At 33.0% G+C, this 12,678-nt stretch overlaps 1 protein-coding gene across 1 annotated transcript in view; it reads left to right on the top strand.

Annotated features, from left to right (window-relative positions):
• DPP10 (dipeptidyl peptidase like 10) overlaps nucleotides 1-12,678 on the top strand; it is a 641,699-nt gene that overhangs the window by 574,754 nt on the left and 54,267 nt on the right. Inside the window, exons 14-17 of the mRNA XM_020288521.2 lie at nucleotides 4,082-4,173; nucleotides 4,590-4,637; nucleotides 7,801-7,922; nucleotides 9,322-9,369. Of these exons, the coding sequence (XP_020144110.2) occupies nucleotides 4,082-4,173; nucleotides 4,590-4,637; nucleotides 7,801-7,922; nucleotides 9,322-9,369 (310 nt within the window). The remainder of the gene's footprint in view (nucleotides 1-4,081; nucleotides 4,174-4,589; nucleotides 4,638-7,800; nucleotides 7,923-9,321; nucleotides 9,370-12,678) is intronic.

Below are 12,678 nucleotides of genomic sequence, written 5' to 3'. Positions count from 1 at the left end.
TGGTTATGGTCTGGGTCTTGTTTTAAATATCTGGATAGGGACCTCCCCATTGTTCAGATGTCACCATGGAATCACTTCGATTGGACAGTTGGGAGTTGCATGACCTGAGTCTTACTACACATGTGGATTCTCAGTCACTTTCCAGACTGTATTGTATCTATGCTGCTTAGCCCATGGGTTAGACAAGTCCTCTGCATTCTTGTGCAGTTGGCATGCTAAGTTCTGATTGGCAGATTCATAGGGTGTTACCCCCTCTCTCCAGTCTCCTCCCCCTCCAGGTATGGCAGTAGCTCAGAGAAGGATTAGGGCAGGGCAGGACCAAAATGGAGGCCAGGAGCCTACCTCTGTCCTTCTTGCAAGATGGGGCAATTGCACCAAGGCCAGGCACAAACTTTCATCCCTAGGAGACCTGGACTTCCTGCTAACTACCTAACACCTTGATATTTATTGTTGACCTATTTAGTAGTCATCTACCATATTCTGATTGGTATGGGGATTGTTTACCTAGAGTCTAGATCAAAATTAATGTGCTCACTGCTATGATATACTGATATATATTATTGGAAAACAAGTGCATGCTATTATATAATATTTGATGGGAGTTTAACTTATTCCCTAGCCTGTATTTGCCCTGGTAAAGAAAAAGCAACCAAGCAATTATGGAAATTTAAAATAAAATGAAAAGATTGTGAGGTTGTTATTAAGGCTTTCAACATGAGATACTTTGATCCTACATTTAGAACCATAATATTTTGGACCAAATAGATCATTGAAGTATATAATATTATTTTATTTTTTGTACACTGTATTCAACATTTTACAAGCACTGGATTTTTTCTCATGACCATTTTACTCCAGAAACTCTTTTTCTTTAAAACAAACACACACACACACACACACACACACACACACACACACACAGAGCACACGCACGTGTGCACGCACACAACATTCCCTAAACAACAGGGAAAATAGTCAACCTAGAAATCTGTGAACAAAAAGTATCTCCAGTTATTTACAAATAGTAGGCAAATTTTCTTCCATTCATTCATTCATTTATTTAGGAGACAGGGTCTCACTCTGTTGCCTGGGCAGGAGGGCAGTAGCATCATCATATTTGACTGAAGCCTCAAACTCCTGGGCTTAAGCCATCTTCCTGCCTCGGCTTCCTGCATAGCTAGGACTACAGATGTGTACCACCATCCCTGGATAATTTTTCTATTTTTTGTAGAGAAGGAGTCTCACTGTGTTGCTCAGGCTGGTCTTAGACTCCCGACCTCAAGTGATCCTCCCACCTCAGACTCCCAAAGTGCTAGGATTATAGGCATGAGCCACTGCATCTGGCCACATTTTTTTTATTTTTTGAGATTTTTTTTCATCTTGAAATGGATGCCAAAGATGTACTAAAACCTTGAAATTTTAGCATCCTGTCCTTGTTGGCTCATTCAAAGCAGGGCCTGAAAATGAGTAAGGGGAGCCAGGTACTGAATTATTATCCAGCAGAAACTTGGCAATGAAACCTTGAGTGTCAGAACTCTGTGCCAGCCTTTGGGTTGTGCAGTTCTCATATCTCACAAACTGGGTCTCATCTTTGCACTTATACCTTTAGTCAACAAATACTTGTATATCACAGTCATGCATCAGACAGTATTCAAAGAAGTTGATATAAAGAAGCCACATGCTTGTTGAACTTAAACAACTAGAAGTCTAGAGAACTTCCTTTAACAACGAGGAAAAGAATATTTAGGGAGATGTTGGAATGCAGATGCATACCAATAAGACATATTTTTTTTGAAAGAAGATTCTAATACTACGTGTACATAATGGAGTATAAAATCCTCCTTAAGTTTATACTTTAGTATGGGAAAGTAGATTATAATATATATTATATTATATATATGTAAATATATAATATATATTATAATAAAATTCTTCCATATGAAACTAGATTCTAGATATATTTATATTAAAAGGCATTAGAAGGTAATGGATTACATTCTCTGAAAATAATGCAATTAAATTATGAGTCAGCAAAAAATTTTGTAACTTTTAAAAAGCCATATATGTGCAAATAAAATATAATTTCTCTATTATTCATGGACTCAAGGTGAAATCAATAAATACTTAGAAATAAACAAAAATACTATATATTCCAATATATGGGATACATATAAATAGTAATTATGGTAAAATTTATAGCATTTAATTAAACATACATATAATATTTGATTTTATATGTGTATATGTATATATACATATATATATAAGCATCCAATGTTAGAATCTAGAAAAAGAGCAGAACAAATTCAAATGTAGAAGGAAGGAAATGAGAAATGAAAGAAATGAAATTAACAAGCTAGAAAGCATAGATAAAATAAAAAGGTATCTATTGAGGTTAGTTAAAAATTGAGAAAGTACCAAAGTATAAGAAAGTATAAGCAGTGGAAAGAGGGCAAAACTATAGATTTTAAAATGTTAAAAGAATGTTATGAATATTTTTATGTCAACAAATTTGAAGGCTTAGGAAAAATGGGTAAATTCTAGAAAAAAACATCAAATCTGATTTAAGAAACAATCTGTTTTGTTCCATAGTATTAAGAAAACGAAATCAGTGTTTTATTTAACATCAGGCAGAGATGGATTTTAAGGGTGGATTATACAACTATTCAAGGAATATACATTTCCAATTTTATAGAAACACTTTCTGAGAATGTAAAAAGATGTCATATTCTAAAATACATTTTATGAGGTAGATATCATCATCTTGTACTAAAAACAGACTAAGGCAATATGAGAAAGGACAGTATGAGAAAGAAATTTAAAAGATCCTAAACAAAATATTGGCAAATTGAATTTTTGATTCATTAAAAACGTAACTATTATTTTTAACACAGAAATGCTAAATTTGCTTAAAACTTAAACATCTATGAGATATTTCACTGTATTTACATCTTCATGAGAAAAATTATAATCATAATAATAGATACAGATAGGATCCATTAAGTTTTATAAAATAATATTCAAAAACGTTAGAAATTAGGAATAAAAAGAAATTCTTTAAGCTGATAAAGACACTCATCTTAAGTTTCATTAATATATCATAATTGACAATGTAACATTCCCTTTAAAATCAGCATTGAGATAAAGAATCAAAATGGGATAGCTTGAGCACACACAAAGCCGGAAATAACAGTTTTTAAAATTACCATCTAAGAGAGAGACAGAAAAAATGATAGGGGGAAGTATCTCTTGGAATATTGGTGGTAAGGGAAAGGTGTAAAGTAGTGATAGAAATTAAGGACCCTATAGGAAAAAAGTTAGATATTACAATGCATATATCTACTCCTATTGTTAGTAGACTATAAATTGCTACAACTTTGGAAAATAATTCGACACTAGTTAAGTAGAAAACATGCATATCCTCTTACCAAAAAATCCCCTCCCAGGTGTTTGTCTCAGAAAACTCCCTGCCATGCACATCAGGAGACATTAATAAAAATATTCATAGGCAAATTGTTTTCAAGATCAAAAATTTGGAAACAACTTGAATGCTAGAACATAAATTATTACAATAAAATGCCATATAGCTATGAAAATAAACTGTGGCTATAGACATAAACATGGATTCATCTCAGAAACAAATTGTTGAGTAAAAACAGAAAACCTTATAGTAATTCTCATACTGCAAAAGCTAAAAAGCATGTAACACTGAGTATTTATGTGGAGTCAAGTTTATTCTGAAATGTTCTCTTTAAAGCTGTCCAAACTGCACAGCAGCCGGCCATTTAGATGAGAAGTCGTAGGGTGGTGCCAAATGCTGCTGTCACGATAGTGCCCTTGGTGTATTCTCACCTGAAGGAGTTTTCTGAATTATTTTCCTATAGCACAGAAATAAAGGCACCATTTTATCTGGGTTTGTGTTTATAGGAATCCATGTGCATCCTTGAGATTTAGAACAGAAAACCGAACTGTAGCTGTGAATTAAAGAATCAAAAGTGGCACAGGCAGTTGGTACTTTCGTGTTTACTGGAGAGATGCTGTTTAAATAAAAAGAAAATCAATATTTTCTATTTCTTTGCAGAGTAAAAGTGAGCAAATTACCGTGCGGCATCTGACATCAGGAAACTGGGAAGTGATAAAGATCTTGGCATACGATGAAACTAGTCAAAAAATGTGAGTGTTTTCTGTTCTCCAGTCAGACTGAAAGTCAGGGTTGTCAAATGCGATCTTTTCTACCAGAATTATGTTTTGCTTACCATAGCCCTAGTCAAAACAAGCCACCCACAGAAAGAATAAAGTTTTTTTTTAAAGACATCCTCTGCACTTCACACAAAGACTTCTTACACAGATGCACATGTGCACATACAACACATACAACACACGCATGCAGAGAAATTGAGAGAAATTATGAAAAGGGGTGATCTTAGGTTAAAAAAAAGTTTCCCAGATGGATCATAGCCCTGTAATTTAATAACAAAACAGCTTTTGCCTGTTTTTCAACAATTGGGAAACAAATGCAGGTGAAAACTCAGCATAACAAAATAGATCCATGTCTAACGGTTGGTTGTGTGGTTTTCTTTCTTGCACAGTTACTTTCTGAGCACAGAGTCTTCTCCCAGAGGGAGGCAGCTGTACAGGTGAGTAGTGAGCAAGGACTTCCTTACACAGGTTGGCTTCTCAATGGCCTTCTACACAACATAAACAAGGGATGGAAAAATCTGATGTGTCATTTCAGTATGGCGAGGGGACAGCGAAGTCTGTATAACAAAGCCTCCCACTCTTGGTCCAGACCCTTGGCTCTAGTGGAGCCTGGGTGGAGATCACTTTCTCCTTTGCTGTTCCCTTCTTGTTTTTTGCTTCACCTGCTTTTGCAGTTTCAAAATAGCCTTTTTTTTTTTTTTTTTTTTGTGGCTTGCTTCTCTCAACTCCCCCATACCAGAGGCATTTACATATGATTCCCTGCGGCCTCTTCTGCTAATTCTCTTTTTGAATTTTCAGTGCATTAATGTGACACATGTGAAATTTATTCTTAAACAACATAATGGCATTGTGAACACTTAGTCAAGTGTATCAAGTAGAAGCTTTCTTTTTTTTTTTTTTTGTCTGTAGTTCATAAAATCCAATGAGTTGTTTTAGGAGGAGGCATCATTATCTAAATAAGGAATGTTCATTGCTTACTAAAATAAGTCAGTGTATAGGGAATATTTGCATCTGCCCAATTTTCCCAAATGCAAAGCTATATTCATAAAAAGGGCTTAAAATCGTGCCTGTTTATTATTATAATGTCTCCTCACTAAGACAGCTTTCACCAGGACCTCACAAGAATGACTTTTGTTTTTGGCTGGCAAAAAACCTATTAATTCTAGACTTTATATACATGTTCTAATTTCCATTTCACAGATCCATTTTTAAAGTATCAAAACTGCCATGATATATTCTCAGTTGAAATTCGTTATGTTTGAAGAAGTGTCACCTCTAATTCGTACCAAGAAACCTAGACTTTCCTTTGAGAGTAAAAAAGCATGTTTGAAGTACCCTAACTGCCTCTAATTTACCCACACACTCTTATTTATGCACAATTTACTTTCATCTGAAGCAAGCTTCTTTTATCACCTCTCTCAATATATCAGTTTTATGTTCTTAGTTTAGTCTCTTGAACCTCTTGAAATCTATGTTCTCAATTCTAATGATGTCCAGAGAAAGAAAAGCTATTTATTTAGAGATACTGATTAAAATTTTGGTTTAGAGGTCATGACTGAAGTACTGATCACTTTTCCTTTTTGGTGACCTGAAGCTTATCTTTCTTGAAACATATATTATGATTGATATTGTTAGCCATGAACAATATTTTAGAGATGTAGAAATATTGATCAATACTTTATAAAACTCTTGAAGAAAAAAGTGACAGTGTCAGAATATTAAGCTTGGTCAAGTTCAGCAAAAGCAACTGCCTCAATTTTTCTTCCCCTTATTAGGGGAAGAAATCACAATGACTCTTTAGATTTGTGGCCATGTCTTATGTCTCTAGTGACTGAGACAGAACAGTCCATATATCTCTGACCTGTACTAGTGTAGCCGACTGCATCATAAAGAAAATGTAGTACCAATAAATTTCCCCTTAAATAGCTCATCAAATCCCACTTGGCTTGATGGTAAGATAATGTTAGTGTTTGACCCAGAAAATGCAATCAGTGTCTTTCCCAGGCTATAAAAATGATCATTCGTTGACAATGTATGGCATTAGACACCCTGTAGAATCAGAACTATTACCATATTCATTGTTAATTATTTTTTGTCTCAAAATTTGCATTTCTTTATTTCAGCAATCTCATAATCTAAATAATGAGAAAACACCAACATAAATCTGCAGGGAACTTGGATCTGAAACCTTTATGGAAGAGTAGAAAGAGAAAGATTTTAAATCTTAATATGAGACTGAATAGCAACTGTGATGATTTCTAAGCCTCTCTTGTGGTGATGGTTATACAATATTGTGAATGCAACTAGTGAAACCGAAATGTACACTTCAAAATGGTCAAAATGGCAAATTTTATGTTGTGCACATTTTACCACAATTTTACAAAGAGAAAAAATTTGGTATGATTACCTTGTAGGTTATCATAAGAGTGAAACTAGCTAATCTGTTTCAAGGTCTAGTATTTACTACTTGCTTTTACTATTAAAAGAAAATCTTGGACTATAACCAAGCTCGCAATATTTCAAACATAAAATTGTGATTTTGTGAACTCTACTTAACATTTAACCTCAATTGCTTTTGGGGCTTTTGGTATCTGCCTAAATACCCGTCCCCCCCCCATGTCAACAGCATATTGCACATTGAAATCAACATGACAATTATTCGTTTATAAATATATAGTCAAAATCATGTTTTGTTCCAAAATGCAATTGAGAACCTTATCCAATCAACTTTTTGCATGCATCCTCACTGTGTTTTCATCCATTGGCATAGGTAATTTTGCATTCAGATTTATTTACATTAATAAAATAAGCAATTTCATATATGAAATTTAACCTTGGGTAAATATCTCAACCCCTCTGACCATTATTATAAAATAAAGATGATAATCACTTTTCTCTTTATCTCAATATCTCAAAGTATGTATTATCATTAGCATTGTATGTAGTATAATATACAAATAATTAATGCAAGTTAATTATTAAAAATAATTAAAATTAGTTAAATTTTAATGATTATAATATTTGAAATACTTAAAGTATTAAAAATAATTTAAAATGAATGCAAATATGTGGCAGAAAAATTTGACATGAATACCAAATTATATTAATAATATTTAGAATGTTTAATTTAGAAGATCATGAGTTTGATTTTTGTTTGACTGCTGGAAACATTTATTACTTCTTTCAACTAATATTTATTGACGGTTACTTAGTCCTAGCTTCTGTGGGAAATTCCCTTTAAGGCTTTACACAAAAATATCTATAAGGAAAATGCAAATATTATAACAATAAGTGATGTTGAGTCCCATGGAAATCGGCATATTTATAGCCATACTAATATATATAAATACACACAAACATAAACATGTATATGTGATATACATACAGGTATACATAATTTTATTTTTATTACAGAGAAGAAAAAGTGTATGTCTTAATAATGAAAGTAGACATTTTGCATGTGTATGGTGAGTCATAATTTACAAGGAAATTCTATGCAAGCACTGATGTAGCTCCTCTGTTTGTTATATTTAAATATGGATGCCACACATTCAAGTGCCTGGAATGGTAACATTTCAAACTTTCTTTTTCTTTCCCCAGTGCTTCCACTGAAGGATTATTGAATCGCCAATGCATTTCATGTAATTTTATGAAAGAACAATGTACATATTTTGATGCCAGTTTTAGTCCCATGAATCAACATTTCTTATTAATATGTGAAGGTACGATAATATATGACTTCTTTTTTTTTTTTTTAGAACTCCGGTGGTCTGGCAGATAATATATGACTTCTGATAGAACCTATTATATCATTTTATTTGATCAGTATTACTCTATTATTACTATGAGGAACTGTTACTCTCACTATATAACTTGATGTTTTTAATTTGTAAGTTTTTGTTAAAAATTATAGATTTATTAAGATACAAATCTTACTCATATATTAATTTAGAAATAAAAATTGAAAGTAAAGCAACATGTACATATGTTCAATGATTTGAACGTGAGCATTTTAAAAAGGTGAAGAAATATATTTTATCACTAGGGCCATGGCACACCACAAAAATGAACTAATCCACATAGTCTTTAGGAAAGGCAACAGTCTTCTTATTAAAATAATGGCTTGATTGTTAAGAGATTTAGGATCTTTGGAAATTGAATTCCCTGCTCCAGCCTTCTTCAGTTCTGAGCAATTGCATTCCCACCACTCTTACTTTTTCTATCTTGTAAGAATATGCTATAGTCTTACCTGGTTGTCCAGTATCTCTGTGATATATTCATAGAAATCATTTTCCATTTAATATGATACTGTATTTCCCAGAGATGGAATGGAATTCATGTACACTCTTATAATGTGATGAATCAAGTGCTACTACTTCAGCTGGTACCTTAAACTGTTCTTTTTTAAGACAAAAGAAGTAATATAGTACCACTTGCCTTTTGAAGTTATTTTTTCTCTTGATATCTGAAATGAAATAATCAATAAAAGAAGTACTTGATGAATTGAACCAGGGAAAAAACATTAGACTTTTAAATAAGGTTCTTTAGAGATGTGAAATTTCAAGATAATATCTTATAGTAACAAATTAACTAGTATATTTTAAATAATTGGAGATTCTGGTTAATATAGTTTTAAAACTAATAAGTAGCCCCCAATTTTGATTTATCTTGTGGATGAAATATTCCAAATATGCATTCATTCTTCCTTTTTTGGCTGAGTGGTAAATAGAATTTAATCTTGGATCAGTGGATCAGGGGTAAAGGGTTGTGAACAGCTTTCTGTTGGTAATGATTCTATAAAAGACTAGAGGTAGAGAGTAAAGCACATAGGATTGGCTACAAACGTAGAAATATAGAAGTATAGGGCATTTGTGGGGATGAGGGCATCTTAACAATAAACTGCACGTATGTCCTTATTTTTCTGAATAAAAAAACCCATAGACAGGAATGAAATCTAGTCATCTGGTTTCTGTTTTGTTTTGTTTTAACTGTAAAATGCTTCCATTTGAAAAAAAAAACCTCTACTATGTACCCTTTCTAATAATTATTACTTGGGTATCTTTAAAAATGTTTATATATATATGTATGTATGTATATATGTGTTTTTTTTTTTAATTCCAGGTCCAAGAGTCCCAATGGTCAGCCTACACAGCACAGACAACCCAGCAAGTGAGTATATGAGAAGACAGTTCACAATAGTGATGGCTGGCATTGACCTTAGGCACTACAGTATTTGTTCTGAGGGTCATACTTTATAGAACCTTCTTCAAAAGAATCCCCAACATTGGGAAAGCTATGCAGACAGCATCAATTTGATCTTTTATATCTAGGAGAAACAATAAAGCAAGTGGTATGAGCCATGTTACAGCAGGAGTTGAATCTGTCCGAAAAAGGATATCTATTGTACCTAAATCTAAAGAAGAGTGGTTGATGGGGCAGATACATTTCAACCTACTAGCCTTTTAGTGCTCTGGTTCATTCTTTTCTCGGCCTCATATAAGTTATTCTCCTAGAATAATGCCTTTTGTGGTCATATGGTAAAATTATGAAAAATATATTATTTTATATAACTTCTATCCTGTTTATTCCAAATATCCAGAGTCTTCTAGTTTTATATATATATATATTTATTTATTTATACATTTATTTATTTGTATATACATTCAACTTTCCTGTGCTTATTGAGTGAGCACTTTATCAAGCAATGTGACAGAGTCTCGGGCTACACTGATAAGACAGTTTTGTGATTAAGAACTTACAGTAGAGTAGATAAGTATATATGTGGCTGAGCTAATCTTAAAAATGAATAGCCAAATTGCTTCCTGCGTTGTTTTTTGTTTGTTTGTTTGTTTGTTTCCTTCTTTCATTATTTTAGATTCGCTTAATCAATGATCTTATGCTCAAATTATTTAACATAAACTACTATAATTTAATAATGAGAATCATACTTATTGACTCATTTAATCCTCAGAACACACCTGAAGATGGTTAATTTAATGACACCCATTCACAGATGAGAAAATTGAGTCACAGAGAGGTTAAATAACTTGGCCAAAGTCAAACTAATAAATAGCAGAACCAGGAATCAAATAAGGCAGTCTGATCCCAGAATAGGGTTTGTAATTAGCTACAATATGACGGCGCCTTTTTCTATTGTGTTCTTGTTTCTTGCATCACACATTTATATTTAAGTAGGAGTCCTAGTTAGTGGTCTTGACTTAAAAGAGATATAAGTAAAAAAGTGTGAGGTTGAATAATAAATGTCATTTTGAGAAAACAAAGAACATTTATGCTCCTCAAATACTCCCATATGGAAATTTAATGCCTGCCCTAGAAAAAGACAAATTTCTAAATTTATATTGGATTTTTGTGTGGCTGGGAGATAGTGTAGCACATATTTTAGGGTCTATTCTTTTATTCCTGTATTCAGTATAAATCTTTTTTTCTCCCCAAGAGTACTGTGTTTTGTTTTTTTTTTAAATTCAAAATATTAAGGGGGTACAAGTGTTTTTGTTACATGGATAAAGCAAGTTAATCTCTTCAATATTAACACTACAACAAGAATGATAATAGACAGTATGGTTGATAAAATGTAAAGAAAGTTGAATCTTATAGACAGAAAAATCTGTATAAAATGGGTCCATCACTAATTTATATCCCACATACTGTGGGATCTAAGATAAGTTAGTTAATCTCTCCTAGGATCAATTTCCTCCTAAGCAATGAAGCAAATGAATTTGCAGTGAGGATAAGATATACTCAGGACATCTAAGACACACAATACATAACTATTTGTGTTACCTTGCATATTCTGTCATCAACAAAGGATGATTTAAAATTTTTCCAATCTGAATTTAATTTAATTTTATTCTACAAGTTACAAGTCAATTTTTTGTCCTAATAACTTCTGCTGCAAATTATAAACATTTCCATCTAAGGGAAATCTTTCTGATTTTCCCATTCAGAAGCCAACCTTCATTGCCTCAGGATCAATGAAAACAAAAACAGGGCTGTAAACAGCAGTCAGGTGCTTAATTTTCTTTTCAAATGACAATTACTTAGGATGATAAAATTTATATTCAATGGCAATTAAATCTTTGAGTTAATGAAAGCAAGTACACAGTCATAATTCATTTTGGGGCTGTATGAAGTAGAATAGGATGAGGAGAAAATTGAGAAAAGGAAAATTAAAATATTTAATAAATGTAGAAAACCTTTAAATCTAGTATTATAGTTTTCAAAGAAATACAGAGTAAAATACTGCCATGTAATTTTTCCTAACAAATTAATAGCATAAAAAATTTACATTAGTAATAAGGATATAATGAGGCTTTTATAACATGCTGATAGAGATATAAATTGTAACAAATATATTGAAAAAAATAACTCAGTCATAAGACAAATCTTTTATATGTATTTTTTCCTTTTGGTGGTTTATACTGAGGAAATAATTGTACATAGAGAATATTATATCAAAGCTGTTGATAATAGTAAAAGACATTAGAAATAACAAAAAATGTGTTTGTAAATAAATTTCAATGGGATATTACCCAGTGCCCTGGATATTTAGAAGTTGTTCTCCTAGAACCACTTTTAACTCTCAATTCTTTTCTTCCACATACTCTGTTTTAGACATCTTAGCCTGTGTTCCCCAGTGGCTGACAATTGGATTCAACCAAAGGGAATTCTGCAGGCAACTGGAGAGAGGGAGGAAAGTGATTTGGGTTACCTATTCCACCTTCCCTGTCCCTGTGGAGCCACCACAAGTTGGCTATGACCCTTGGCTGAAGGGAGATCTTTTCCTTTGATCTTTAGGCCTAGCCACTGCCATAAGCCTTGGGTTACTATACAATTCCTTAGGAGTCTCCTACCCATTGTCCATACCTGTAATTTGTCCTTTCAGTAAAATCCTGTCAAATTATTCTCATTGAAGAGTGCCATCAGTTTCCTACTAGGATTAAAAATAAAAAATATGTTTTTAAAGGTCAATTAAAAAATGTTTAAACTATTTTTCTAAGTAATTAAGTAGTCCAAAGGTTTTTGCCACTTGAACAAAACTATTTGAAAGTGCATATAAAAATGCAAGAACAGGCTGGGCATGGGGGCTCATGTCTGTAATCCTAGCACTTTGAGAGCCTGAGATGGGTGGATTGCTTGAGGCCAGAAGTTCGAGACCAGCCTGAACAACAACGAGGCCCCATAGCTACAAAAAAATGGAAAAATTAGCCGAGCGTGGTGGTGGGAGCCTGTAGTCCCACTTGGGTGGCTGAGGCAAGAGGATTGCTTAAGCCCAGAATTTTGAGCTTGAAATGAGCTGTGATGATGCCAGTGCACTTCAGCCTGGGCAACAGAGCAGAGCAAGACACTGTCTCCAAAAAAAAAAAAAAGAAATGCTAGGAGACAATAATTGCAAATGTTAAAAGTTCTTGCATTTGCCTAGCAGTCTTTCAGGTGATTTTGTTGTTGTTCTTATTCATT

The sequence above is a fragment of the Microcebus murinus genome, chromosome 8 (genome assembly GCF_040939455.1).
Source record: "Microcebus murinus isolate Inina chromosome 8, M.murinus_Inina_mat1.0, whole genome shotgun sequence".
NCBI classification, from domain to species: Eukaryota; Metazoa; Chordata; class Mammalia; order Primates; family Cheirogaleidae; genus Microcebus; species Microcebus murinus.
This window is presented reverse-complemented; position numbering and strand designations above follow the sequence as displayed.